At 41.5% G+C, this 15422-nt stretch overlaps 1 protein-coding gene across 1 annotated transcript in view; it reads right to left on the reverse strand.

The window, feature by feature from the left end:
- Positions 1 to 1662: 1662 nt before the first annotated feature.
- Positions 1663 to 15422, reverse strand: part of LOC115760380 (hemicentin-1) — a 697894-nt gene continuing 684134 nt past the window's right edge. Inside the window, exon 17 of the mRNA XM_030701676.1 lies at positions 1663 to 2220. Coding sequence (XP_030557536.1) covers positions 1813 to 2220 — 408 coding nt within the window. The 3' untranslated portion in view covers positions 1663 to 1812. The remainder of the gene's footprint in view (positions 2221 to 15422) is intronic.

The raw sequence follows: 15422 nt of genomic DNA on the forward strand, positions 1-15422 counted from the left end.
TATTAAGCAGTGCTAAAGCGATGTAAAGGTTCAGGTTTATGATATATAAAGTTCTGTCATTTTTTGAGTATCATGAAAATGGTTGGCTATATAAACCCATAGAAAATCTTTCGGCCGCTGTAGGTATATGGCAAATTAACAATATTCCCAGGCATTCCTCATTTTAGAACTATTGCTTTCGAATATGTGTAGAGAGCAACAGAGATCAAGGTTTTCAGAATATATTACGTCAGACTGATCTGTCTAATTCATTGGGAGAAGCTTATGAAGCTTTGCCGGCCATGGTTATAAAACTAGGCTCTGTGCATACTATCGGGAATCACATTTGCATTTCTTTTACTCCTTCAAAGAATGAGAAAAAGAATGAGCGATAAGATCATATTGGTTTAGACATCGTCCATGCTTCCTTAAGAACGCAAATTTGTTGTACCGCTATTGAAGAGCGAGTCTAAAAATGTGGAATATATAATTATGGAGCACCCTATGGATCTAGCGATCAAAAATACCTCGAGCAGAGATACCAACGTGAATCTATGATAAGTTTGCAAGCCGAAGATAAAATATAGACATTTCCCTTTTGCAGATATGAGATAATGCACCAAAATACGGATGCAAATATCTTTGAGAATAGAATATTTACCATATAAAATAGTACTATTCGGCCGATCTTTCCTTTAGCTGCTATATGATATATTTGCCTGCTGTTGATAGGATTTTGCTAACATAAGGATTATGGAGGAACTAACAAATCAAGTTATCTTAATATAAAACAAGTAAGAGGTTTTAGAAGGGAGCTCTCGACTAGGAAATACCCTTAACCCTCTTATTCCAACACCAAATAAATTTAAAAAAAAGTTACCTTGGCAGGGTTCGAACTCGCAACAAACCGCATTACTTGCTGTTGACTCTACTCAACAGCCACACCAGCAAAAAAAAATATAAATACTTTCCCCGTTAGGACTTGAGCTCGCGACAGACCGCACCACTTGCTATGCCTCTACTCAACAGCCACACCAATAATTAAGTACCTATTATAAACAAGTAAGAGGTTCAAGTCGGGAGCTCCCGACTAGGGGATACCCTGAACCCTCTTCTTCCAAATGCATATATATATTCTATTTTAGAAGCTATATATCAAGTTTGGTGACTCAAGCGCTTATTATTTACCAAAATGTCCCAAAAACCGGATATCGATATCGATTTTTATTGATTGCTTGGAAACAAACTCGATCTTCGCAGGCACTAGGAGCACATACATCTAAATTTTTTTGATGCTGATTTTGTATATATATATATACATCATGGGTTCGGGGATGCTTGCTGCAAACTGATTACTTGTAAAAAATATTCAAAAAACGATTTGTTTGTTTTTCAAATTTGCTGGCTTTTATTAGTTCTAAGATATGCTAAAATAACGATTCCTCTATCGATTGGTTGAAAATGGAGCAAGTTACTTGATTGCTTATACATGAAGTGGTGAACACATACATTTTTTATATTGATAGGTTTTAATGAATGAAAAATCTATTTTTTTAACGGATTATTTAAATAATATTAACATAAATAATTGTTACCATTGTTTAAATATCAATTTTTTACATATGTATTATGATTGAATCATTACTTAAAAAATATTAATAGGAAATTTGCAAAACTCTTTTGGGGATATTTTAGTTGTTGCAATATTCTTGAAAATGTATTGTTAAATTTCGCGATACAACATATCTACTCTATGAATGTGTTATTTTTATTAAAATGAATTATTATTTATAATCACAGAGCCTGTTCATAAGCTCCGTGGAAATTCTATAGTCATACAGAGCTATCTCGTTTTATCATTAATGGAGTTTGGACGGTAACTTCATCTTCGGATTGGATCTGTTCAATAGAGTTAATTATATTGCTTGATGTGTCAACACTAACACTGCTGGACTGGGCCTGCGTTATGTGGTGTAACGCTATGGTTCGATTATAAGGTTGAGCAAAAGCTTTGGACGTTGAAATTATAGAACTGTTGGATACAGATGACGACGAGCCTGCATATTCCTCCGTCGATTCTCGAGTCAGATGCATTTCGGACTTTTCTGATGAAGTCGAAATTTGATAAAATTTTGAATGTACTGCATAGTTGCTTTTATATCCAGGCCAATCATTTCGATACGAATGTCGGGGAAGCGTGCATTGAGCAATGACATTCGAATAAACATGTGGAGTCGCATTCTGAAAAAATATAGAAATAAAACAGTATCAATGGCTATCGATGTATAGCGTTGTAAATCCTATTTTACGGCCGAAGATTATGATTATATCTAAAAGTGGTGGAATGTTATATATTACCTAATTGAAACTTTAAACGATTGTTATGCCCAAAATCCATTGGAATAGGGTCAATAGTATATTGTAGTGAGTATTTGCATTAAATAACACCCTGTATTTAAATACAAAGAATGCGACACTTTGTTGCATACAATAACAAACATAAAGCCAAAAGCGTAGAGCCGCTTGAGTTTATTGACTCAGGCTCATATTTCGCAGCGCGGACCTCGAGTACTCTAGCTGGCCGTTTAACCGACGGCGCATATATTCGTTTTATATGTTATGCATAAAACGACTTTTATACAAAGGGCAGCGCCGCCACCTTAGGTTTAGTAATATTTAATACCAAAATGTAAAATCAGATCAATAAAAGTATCCGGAGCGACAAGAACAGTCACTTCTACCCAAACTTAAAACGTGCGTGATAACTTATCCTACATGGCAACCGTGACTAAGGTTGAAATAGACTTGGACATGAGAGAACAACAACAACATCAGCAGCAACGGCAGTAACAACAACAACTACAGCAGCAACGGCAGTAATAACAACAACAACAGCAGCAACGACAGTAACAACAACAACAAGAGCAGCAACGGCAGAAACAACAAATTAAAAGAAAACAAGTAAGAGGTTCTAGTCGGGAGCTCCCGACTAGGGAATACCCTGAACCCTCTTCTTCCAACATCAAATGCATATATAGTGGCATACTCGCACGTATGCACAGCTATAGTGACAAATATAAGAAGGCAGCATAATTGCAGCTGCGAATCTGCAAGCGCTTGTCGCTTGCAAAACCATAAATACATTTAAGCAAAGCAATAAAACATTATTCAGATAATTGCATCTGCATCCATACAGATAAGCAACGCAATTAACAACTTACTTAGATAATTGCAACTGCACTTGTACAGTAACACAAAGCAATAGACACCTCACTCAGATAATTGCAGCTGCGCGTCTTTACGTAAAAATCAGCTTCTCAACATAAAATAAGTTCTACTGAATTTTAGTCTTAAGTTGTTCTTCAATAAATGAACTCGTCGTGAAATATCGCCATGTCTTTAATTCAATTTCACCGTTAGAGCTGTGAGCGGTTTTTATAGGATTCAAACTCACAGTAAATAAAGAAAAATCTAATTATATATATTCCATTTTAGAAGCTATATGTCAAGTTTGGTGACTCTAGCTCTTATTATTTACCAAAATTGGCCAAAAACAGGATATCGATATCGAATTTTATCGATTGCTTGGAAACGGAGTAAGTTATCGATTATCGGAAACAAACTCGATCTGCGCAGGCACTAGGAGGACCTACATTGAAGGTGTCTAGTTCTTATTGGTTCTGAGATCCTTGCGTTCATACATACGGACAAACGGACGGACGGACGGATGGACGGACGGACAAGGCTAGATCGACTCGGCTATTGATGCTGATCTAGAATATATACACCTAATGGGGTTGGAGATGCTTCCTTCTGCCTGTTACATACATTTGGATTTTGCACAAATACAATATACCCTTATACCCATTTTAAATGGATCCAGGGTATAAACATGTAATATAATTTAATGTAGAATTTAAGTTTTTTAGTTTTAATGTAGTTATAAGGTAATAAGTTTGTAAGTTAATGCCAAGGAAACAAATTTTTAAATAAATGTTGCGATTTGTTTTAAAAAAAAATATGAGTTTCGTATTTAGAAGCGGAAGAGCAATCCCTCTGCACCAACATTGTCGCTAGCACATTTGCAGCAGCATTATCGTTAATACTAACGAAACAGTTGACTGTTTTGCATCAGCTTTATCGCTAACACCTTTGCATCGGCATTATCACTAATTAAAATGTGCTAGCGAAATAGTTAAGCCTTCTGGATTAGATAAATCGCTAGCATCTTTGCTCTAGTACAATCGCTAAGTAAAGTGTGCTAACGAAATCGTCAACCCTCTTGCACTAGGTATTTCGCTAGGTCAACATCACGCAACGTCGTACGGCTCGGTACGCGGCAATGACATCCGCATGTTAAATTCGTTAGTCTAACGAATTCGTGTTTGCATGGTTTACGACTAGTACCGATTGTGGAGAGTTAGCTTAATCGTTTGCGGTGCACCGGTGGACCCGAACCACAGGGTGGACATATATATATGCATATGTTCATATTGTAGTATGTGCATATATTGAGGGTACACTGTACCAATAAAGTTACATCGACTAAACTTAAATATATCAGCAATACATTGTTGCAGTATATAAACAAAACCTTTTCAAGTAAGCGTGTAATATGATCGCCCACTTATGAGCTACGCTAAGTCAGCAGTCCCACGCTGACCATTCGTAGCACATATATACATAGATGCAAATATGTACATAAGACTCTCTCTCTCCCGATTATGCTGATAAGACAAACTATGTATGAAGCCGCTCCGCTGCTGGCGTAACCGGCAGCGCAGCTATGCGGTTTTAGATATAAGAAAAGATTAAATAAATCACATTTTTAAAACGAAAGTCAAATGGAGCAGATGGTCCGATCCGTATCTAACATTACATTGGCGAAACACAACATATCTAATTCTACATGGCGACCGTGACAGGAAGTTACAGGATAGGGACTAGCGGGACTGGAACAGCAACAATTGAAGAAACGCAAGACACCGAAGCTGAAAAAGGCCTGTTCAAACGACTGCGAGGGACCTCTTTTTACACCACATTGCCGATACACATGTGCAGCCAGCACCGGTGACCCATCAAAGAAGTAACAACTTGTCCAGCCAGCAACGGTCCAATCTGACGTACCAAGTCAGGCCAAAGATAAGTGAACCGACAGCGCTTCCCAGAGCGCATATTTTTTTCCCATTGCGCAGCGTTGCATATTTTTATACCCTGAACCCATTAAAAATGGGTATAAGGGTATATTGTATTTGTGCAAAATCCAAATGTATGTAACAGGCAGAAGAAAGCTTCTCCGACCCCATAAAGTATATATATTCTTGATTAGCATCAATAGCCGAGTCGATCTAGCCATGTCCGTCTGTCCGTCCGTCCGTCCGTATGTATGAACGCAAGGATCTCAGAACCTATAAGAGCTAGAGACTTTAAATTGTAGATGTAGGTGCTCCTAGTGCCTGCGCAGATCGAGTTTGTTTCAGATAATCGATAACTTACTCCGTTTCCAAGCAATCAATAAAAATCGATATCGATATACTGTTTTTTGGGAAATTTTGGTAAATAATAAGAGCTAGAGCCACCAAACATGATATGTTGCTTCTAGAATATTATAGATATTTCAAGTATCTTTCATTTCATACCTATCGCCACCTCCCCGCTACCACCGCAGAGCTATAAATTAAGTAAATAACCTAACTTTTATTGACAACCAATTTAAACCAAAATTTAAATGCAATTGACTTTTTGAGAAAACACAAATATTTTATGGTACAATAAGATATACTGTAGATAATTTTATTAAGATCGGATAAGAGAAAACCAAAGTTATATGTAACTGAGTTTGTTTCCGATAATCGATAACTTACGCCGTTTCCAAGCAATCGATAAAAATCGATATCGATATCCTACTGATGCTGATCAAGAATATATATCCTTTATAGGGTCTTTCTGCATGTTACATACATTTGGATTTTGCACAAATACAATATATCCTTATACCCATTTTTAATGGGTTCAGGGTATAAAAAGGCATTAATGAAACCAACATTATTGCAATACCCTGACTTCAGCAAAGAATTTTGCATAGCCACAGATGCAATTAAACATGCATGTGGTGCTTTACTATCCCAAGAGTGTAACGGTGCGCAATTGCCAATTGACTACGCATCCCGAGCTTTCACACAGGGAGAAGGCAATAAATCAACTACAGAGCAGGAATTAGCTGCTATACATTGAGCAATAAAACACTTCAGACCATAAGTTTATGGAAGACATTTCTTTGATAAAACAGACCATAGACCCCTAACTTATTTGATTTCGATGAAAAATCCCACATCAAAATTAGCCTGGATGAGTCTACACTTAGAAGAATACCAATTTACGTTAGAATACCTCAAGGGAAAAGATAACCATGTAGCGGATGCATTATCCCGCATAAACATAGAGACACTAATTGACTCATGTCAGGAAAATATTAATGGTTCAAACAAGATCATCAAAAATACGGGAAAACGTCTGCGCAGATGACTTAATAAAATTGCAAAAAGATCAAAACGATCTGAAAGAGCCCAATGTCTATGAAGTCGTTTGTAATAACGACGTAAAGAAATTGGTGAAACTAAAATTCGGTAAAATAAATTGTTTACTTAAAAGAGGAAAACGAATAATTTCACAATTTTCAGTTAATGATTTGTACTCCAATGGGAAATTCGACTTAGGTCAATTTCTTCAAAGGCTTAATTTAGAAGCCGGAATACATAAAATTGCTAACTTACAGTTGTCACCAAATGAATTTTCGAATTTGTATTACCTCGTACAGAGAATAGAATTTAATAACCAAACTAAAGTTGACCCTATATATAACATAGACAACTACGCAATAGAATTTAAGTTTAGGCTAGAAATAGCGTATAAATGAGTAAAAACTCTAGTAGATTTAGAAGAAGAACAAGTAAGAGGTTCTAGTCGGGAGCTCCCAACTAGGGGATACCCTGAACCCTCTTCTTCCAACATCAAATGCATATATATATTTTATTTTAGAAGCTTTATGTGAAATTTGGTGACTCTAGCTCTTATTATTTACCAAAATTGCCCAAAAAACAGGATATAGATATAGATTTTTATCGATTGCATGGAAACAGAGTAAGTTGTCGATTATCGGAAACAAACTCGATCTGCGCGGGAGCTAGGAGCATCTACATCTAAAATGTCGTCTCTAGCTCTTATAGGTTCTGAGATCCTTGCGTTCATACATACGGACGGACAGACGGACGGACGGACCGACAGACGGACATGGCTAGATCGACTCGGCTATTGACGCTGATCAAGAACATATATACTTTATGGGGTCGGAGAAATAAGAAATTTAGTTCTACTAATGAACGATACAGCGCATAAATTAGAAAGTAAATATTAAGGCCCTTACAAAGTTATAAGCATAAAAGATAGAAACAACATAAAAGCAGATGTAGAAAAAAAGAAACCCCAAGTAGTAAATAAGGACTGGTTAAAATTATTTAAAACTTAGCTTAACTCGAGCATAGAACATTTAAGGCCTGAACAGCCACAAAGTAAATATTAATAAAATCTAAAATTTATCCATAAAAAACAAGTTTATGAATATAAAAATTTGAATACAAAAAAAAAAAAAATAACTCACTCATCATTCACCAAGACCCCATTAAGTTTGTTGATATAAAACTATATATATCATAAGTTTATTGAACAACTACATTATATGTTATTCTTCTAAAAGTTGAGGTGTAGTGAATATATGCATTAAATAACACCATGTATTTAAATACAAAGAATGCGACACTTTGTAGCATACAATAACAAACATAAAGCCAAAAGCGAAGAACCGCTTGAGTTTATTGACAGGCTCATATTTCGCAGCGCGGACCTCGAGTACTCTAGCTGGCCGTTTAACCGACGACGCATATATTCGTTTTATATGTTATACATAAAACCACTTTTATACAAAGGGCAGCGCCGCCACCGAAGACTGCGCAGCCTTAGGCTTAGTAATATTTAATACCAACATGTAAAAGGAGATCAATGGTTTTATAAAGCAAGTAATAGGCATAAGAATGCATCTTCGACCTCATATTCTTGGTAAGGCCGATTGATTAATTTTTATATTCTGATAATGCATTGCAGCAAATGTATGTAACGCTCTACCTACCTACCACCGAAAGACGCATATGTATAACGTACAATCCAAAATTGCAAAGTACAATAACGATTATATATTAATACTTTGAAAGTATAAGCATTAAAGGGTATAGGACACTCTACCAGTCAGAAACTCTCGACTAGAGTAGAGTCGCGGAATTCGCCACATATGTAGAAGTCTGTGAGCGTCAGTCACAGTCACCGGACGTATGCTCTGTATAGCTCCGATTAATAATTATAATATTTGGGTTAAGTTCACTAAAAGTTGAAGTCTGCTTTATAATGAATAACCCCATTCGTGAACTTATGTGAGTAACCTTTTGGGACCATTTTTAATCTCAACACACCCAACAATTGTGAAAAACCCTCAAAGCCGCCACGGTTGCTAGCCTAGCTGCAGGCCGCAACATTTCTACAGGCAGGCTGGGGCTCCGCACCTGGCGCAGCCGATGTCCAACATATTTTTGGTGCCTCCTGTAAGGTTTGATTTCCTGCCGATTGGACAGAGGTGTTTGGGATTGGACATTGCATTGTGATTGCTGAAGACAATACAACTCAATTAGAAGGGTGAGTGCAGATTGACACAAAGCAACCATCATCAGTTTGTACGAATGTGAGATAAAGAGTAGATTCCAACAAGATATTTTGATACAGCAATCATGGATGTGTTTGGGGAGACCTGCATCGTGGGAGTAGCAAAATTAGGGAATGAGTTGCAAGAACACAAGGAGCACCGAGATCCGGCATTTACCGCATTCAATGAGACGTGCTTGAGTTCAGATTATGAATGAACAGTGTAAAGCCCCAATGGAGAAAGTGAAGCTGTCCACGGCTGGGCTGCCAACTCTTAGCGGATATTCACAGATTGGCCGTCATGCAAGGAGGTGATCCTATCGCGTGTCCATCACCGCGGAGACTTATTGACCTACATCGCTGACATCATTAAAAGGATTCGCTATTATACGAAGCTGCTAAAGATATGGAGCACTTGACTTTAATAAAATCGAAATTTCCAGTGGCATGAATGCTGGTGAATTTTTATGACAAAAAACGATTATTGTTTTTACATTACTTGGATGTTTTTGATCATCAACTAGCAGTTCAACATGAAGACGCCGAGTATCTAAGGCGGTTTGTGCAGACAATCTCCAGCAATCTCAAGGTTTGGTATATTATATGTTGAAAGGCTACTTTAGCAATAAAGACTAGATTGGGAACGTTCATTAGCGTCATCGCCAGATCTACCGACATTTGAAGAGCTTTCTATCTAATAGATAGCCGCAGAATTAAAAATGTATATGGCTTACGCGGAAGCTCAGGAGTCGCAAAAGCTTCATTTATTACTCGACAAGCGGACATATGCATAGTCTGCGTTAACGATGAGCACGCCATTGAGAGAACTTGTAATGTATTCAGGGACATGTGTGCGTCGGAGCGAATGGCAATTGTATTGAAACATCGGTTATGTTTTAAGAGTCTTAGTCCGAATCATTATGCAGCTGCATGTGGCAGCTAGCGAAGTTGTGCAAGGTGCGCTGAGCGGCATCATACTCTTATTTACCTGGATAGAACGCGTGATCAAATGGATGCGTCCAGAAGCGGCGCCCTAAGGAAGACTAATACGAGTGCACAAGTATTTACAAATTCAATCAACGGAAAGGATGAAGTCTGTAACACAGGGTCACAATAAAATTATTATCGCTAAGAAAACATAAAAGTGAATAATATGAATGAAGTATTATCAGTTTTATATATTATATATGACTTTGTATGGAGTATTATTATTTTTTGTATATTATAGATGACTATGAATGAAGTATTAGTATTTTAAGAATAAATTACATGGAGCCGAAATAGAGATCAAGAGGAGCTAATTATGTTATCAAATAAATTAACATTAGGAGTTAAGGAGAACATAGGCAAGAGAGAGAGAGAGAGAGTTTTCCTAGCACGGCGAAAAGGGTCGTGAGCTGCTGAAGCTGATCAGCAGCTTCACTTTTGATTCAGCGAGCGTAAGTACCGGACGTATGAGTGCGACGATAGAGAACGAGCTTGGAGGGAACGCGAGGTAGCTCCGAGGTTAGAAAGATAAGAAAACGAGGCAGGTGACGGTGCAGCAGGGAAAGTTAATATAAATAAAGTGCGAACGATAATACATAAAGTGCGTCGGTGCTTACATTATTTTGTAAAAGTCGGCGGCATAGACCGAATAGCAATTGTGTGCGTGTTTTACAATCTTGTTATGCTGCGGCGGAGCGATCCCAGCAGCACCCGCCACGCTGACCTACACTAACCTATCCGCAGCGGAGTGAGTCCACCGGTTCCCTCCCCTCTTCCTAAAGATATAAATCCCTCTGTGGCGGAGTTATTACTACAGTTCTCTAAGCCTCCCCTTTTCAGCTTTACGTCTCGGCAAACTAAAAATTTCTTGTAGAGTGAACCTGGCCACTCCGGACAAGTTACTACTTTACACCGAGCAGGGACCGTAGGCGTGAAGGGGCGTGGCTTTAACGTGGTCTAAAAACCATCGTAAGTGCCACCAGAGTGGATTCAGTGCCAAAAAAGCATCGGCTTACAGATAAGTTAGATGCCCGCGGCATAGAAAAGGGAGTATCAAAAGTCCCACTGGGGTGTCAGCAGCAAACTTACATGTGCAGGTAGACAAGTGGTGATAGAAGAGGAATAGTAAAGAAGAGACGCGAAAGACTAACGGACGGCCATAAAACTTCTCGCTAAGTAAGCGAATTCATTAGAGCTCACACACTCGGTAATTAAAATAAAATCAAAAAAAGATAATAAAATAATTAAAATAAAATTAAAATAAAATAAATTTTATTAAAAATAAAATCAAAATAAAAAAAAATAATTAAAATAAAATAAAATAAAATAAAAATAATTAAAATAAAATCAAAATAAAATAATTAAAAATAGAAATAATTCAAATAAAATCAAAATAAAAAAATAATTAATTGTTTAATTGGTGAGTTGGCTGGCTTGAGGTCCGGGTTTGTTTTAATAAAACAATGAAAACAATTTTATTGATTGTTGCTTCCAATATATTTCGGCTGCTCTTCGGCAAACGGCAACCAGCCAGCCGGCAAGCCAGCCAACTAAACAATTATACAATGGAAAGGTCGCCAAACACAATATTTAAAAAAAATAATTTTAATAAAATCGAAGCATGAAAAATAAATAATATAAAATAGTTTAAAATAAAAGTGATCAAAATAAAATTTTTTAAAAATAAAATAATTAAAATAATAATAATAAAATAAAAACAGAATAATTCAAAATAAAAATCAAAATAAAATATTCGGAACCAGGCGGACTAACTTACGGAGATAATAGCACAACCCAAGGAAGGAAACGAAACTCGCAGCTCGGCCATAAGATCTACAAAGACAAGAGGTGACGTAGGAAAGGATGGATACGGGTGAGTGTCAGAATCCAGGGGTGGGCGTGTGTTAGATCCACTTGCGACAAAAGGAGGAGCAGGAGGCTATCACTCACGAGTTCGGATTGAGCGACCTACGGAGGGTCGAAGACTTGCGCCGCCGGTTGGCAAGCTTCGTCGCTGGGGGTTTGCACTCAAAGTTCGGCAAAGTATGGGCTGGGCTTGCCGAACTAGAGGCGAAATACACCCGGACCCCCGAGCAGAAAGCCCAGGTCGAAGCCGACCCAGTTGAATGGGATCGGCGGTCGTAATCCGAATCGGATTCCGGCCCCCGCCCGAGCACTCCTGGCCTGTTCGAAATCCCGGTGTTCCCGAGCCATAAGATCCGTGATGCGGGCGATAGGGTAAAGGAATCGGTGACACGTCGTTTTGCTGAGGGTGTCCCACCAACACAAACGCGCTAACCATTGGAGTTGAGGGGATACTGCATCGTGCCCGAACAAGTCTGGAAGTGGGGTAGACGATTCGACGGGCAGGCTGATCCATTGTCATTTGTGGAGGCCATTGAGAATCGAGCTCTGTCATACGACATCGACCCAAACCGGTTACCTAGGGCGATGAATGAGTGAGAATGGTGATCGGCGAAGCCACGCGCTTGTTGATGACGAGCCGGCTAAGGGGCGTGTCATGGGATGAATTCAAGGCGGGATTCTTAGATTTCTTTTGCAATATTTCGAATTGTTAGATGACGAAATCCGGGTTCGCCGTAAACGAGATGGCGAGGGATTCAAACAGTATGTGGTGGACATAAGGGCGTTGATGCATCACGCAGGCTACAGCCCTAAAAGAGAATAAAAGAGGACAACGCAGCTCCAGAGTTTAAATTGTATGTGCGGAGACACGATTTGGCATCGCTGTCGAAGCTCATACAGCTAGCCGTCGAATACGAAGGATAAAGCAGCAGGGTCGATAGTACCCATCCAGTTCTCGATCTCGACTAGGGAATAGCATGGGCACGTATCTAGGCGACGGGCAAACGAAGACAACAACCAGCATAAGCAACCCGTTCAGGGTAGCTTCATCGCCAGTCGGCGGGGTGGCTCTCAGTGGGGTTCCAGGTGCGCTACCGGCACCGAGAGAATAGGCTGCCAACAGGATGATTAGTTAGGAATCTGGAGAAACAGCTTGGCGACGTGCTTCCGTTGCGACAACAACAAAACAAAAAAAAAATGTCCCAACCCTCAGGTTGTCTCTTGTGTGCAATTCGTGACCAGGCGTGTGAGTAGCAATGAATGCTGTAGACGGCCGGCTCAGGGAAAGGGGCAGCGGCGCCATCCAGACCGGTAGCGGATGGGCACCGATGTCATCAAGCCCGGAGCCTGAAAGATCTTGCGAGTCGAGGGGGGTCGTGTCGACGCGACGGTCAAAATCGGCAAGGAGGAATACGCGGCGACAGTCGACACCGGTGCTAGCCGATCTGTCATCAGTGGTGTCTGCGTGGCGAAAGTGGCGAAGGACGTGAAGATTAGGGAGGTACAAACTAGGATACGGCTTGCGGACGTATTTCGGCTAGATGTCGCACAGATGGTGCATGCGGAAATCCGTTAAGCGCGGCGTACGTTCGGCGTGCCTCTACTAATAACAGCATCGATGCTAAGCCACGTGATTCTAGGCTTGGAATTTCTCCGTGCGATAGGTGCGACGATACGTTGTGGGGACAGCGAGATGACGTTAGGAACGCCGGAGAAACTGGGAATCAGGGAAGGTACGATTGGTCGTCCTGTGGAGTTGATCCTGGGGCGCAGTCGGACAGTACGGTATCAGACAACCGGGGCGTGTCTAGAGCGCCAGTAAAGGATTGGAAACAGAAGCATAAGGTGGACTCGACAAGGGTTATGGTAATAGGGAAGGCGACGACAGAGGTCAGCAGAGGTGGGGATCCGGGGCCTATGCGTGGGTCAGCATCTAAAGGTGCGAAGCTGGGAAGGGTGGCTGGATCCAACGAGCAAAGGATCAACCTCACATCTCAAAAGAGTCGTGCTAGCAGGCCGCGAAAACTAGTAGCGTTAAAGGGTTAGGAGAGGAGGAGCCAAATAGCGAGGAGATCTGGCCAGCAGACCTAGAGCCAAGTCTACAGGTGCTTCTAGAGGCGGAGTTGGCGCGATTCGAAGGGTTGAAGGGCGTGTCCCACATAGCCAGCCATCGTATTGCGATGAAGGACAACGAGCTCATCAAGCAGAGGTACAACCCGAGGAACCCTGCTATGCAGCAAGTCATTGACAAGTTGAGGAATTGCTCCGGACGGGAGCCATCGAGCTGTCCCGAAGCCCGTATAGGGCGCCGATTGTGCTGGGGAAAAATAAGACAGGGTAATGGCGAATGTCCATCGATTATAGACAGCTCAATGCACATTCGATCCCCGACGCATACCCAGTACCCCGGATAAATCACATTTAAGAGCGACTACGGCACGCGCGCTACATATCGATGCTGGATTTGAAGTAAGGATATTGGCAGATACCCATGGAAGAAGGTAGCAGGCAGTATACTGCGTTTACGGTCCCAGGCCTGGGGCTATACTAGTGGAATCTTATGGTCTTCGTCTGCATTTGGCGTGCGCCACGTTTCAGAGGGCATGTGATTCAGTGATAGGGCCAGAAATAGAGACCCATGCTTTCGCCTATCTGGACGACATCTTCGTCATAGGCGCGACCAAGGAGCAGCACGTGGCCAATCTGGAAGAGGTGTGTCGACGACTGCGGGAAGCGGACCGCCTAGGACACCGAGCAGACGACGAGGACTTCGTACTGTGGAAATTATGTGTCGTCGGGAATCAGAGGCAGAGAGTCTTACAGGAGTGCCACAATGCCCCGACGGGGTATCAAGGGGCCACGAATGTTCCGGGATGCCAAGTGACGCGTGAGGTGCTTCGACGTGTGCCAAAATTAAAGGTAGGTAGGGCCGGCAGGACGAATGCTGACGCGCCAGGTGACGGAACCGTGGTCAATCCTATGCGCCGACTTCGTGGGCCCCGTACCACGTTCGAGGCAAGGGAACACTATGCTGCTAGTATTTCACGATGCGTTCAGCAAGTGGGTGGAACTGGTCCCCTCAGGGAGGGCGACGGCAAAACAATTGCAGAGGGCGTTCCGAGAACGGATACTTTGTCGATTCGATGTCCCCCGGAAGTTTGTATGTGACCACGGGGTGCAATTCACGAGTCGGACATTTAAGGCGTTCCTGATGTCGATCGGCGTAGAGGTACAATACAGGGCACCGTATTGCCCTCAGGAAAACCCCACCGAGCGGACGAACCGGACGGTCAAGACAATGATCGCCCAATTTATCGAGGGATGCCAGAGCTCGTGGGGCCAGATGCTACCCGAAATAGCGTTGGCGGTGAACACTAGCGTGGCTGACTCATCCGGATTATCACCCGCCTTCTTGGTACGAGGTCGCGAGCCAAGTCTGTCCGCTGCCTTATACGACGAGGTTACGTCCGGATCCCCCACTGTTCAGCAAACACCAGGGGAAAAGGCTGGGCGTTTCAGAGAGGTGTTCGACATTGTTCGTTACAACCTGCAGCGCGCTTCCCAGGACTAGGAGAGACACTACAACTCGTCGTAGAGAGTGGCGACCTAAGATCAATGAGCAGGTGTGGCTACGTCAGCATCAGCTATCTAAGACTGTCGACGGATTTGCGACGAAGTTGACCTCTAAGTTTGACGGTCCCTACTGGGTCGTAAAGTTCATCTCGCCCAATATCTTGCGCTTGGCGCACGGAGCGGAGCAGCTATTAAAGCAACGACCCGTGGCAGAGGGCGCTCGACTATGAGTCGAGAGGCTCGTCACCGCCACCATTCGTGCCCACGACCCG

Source organism: Drosophila novamexicana, unplaced genomic scaffold (genome assembly GCF_003285875.2).
Source record: "Drosophila novamexicana strain 15010-1031.04,08,12 unplaced genomic scaffold, DnovRS2.1 tig00000434-arrow-pilon, whole genome shotgun sequence".
NCBI lineage: Eukaryota > Metazoa > Arthropoda > Insecta > Diptera > Drosophilidae > Drosophila > Drosophila novamexicana.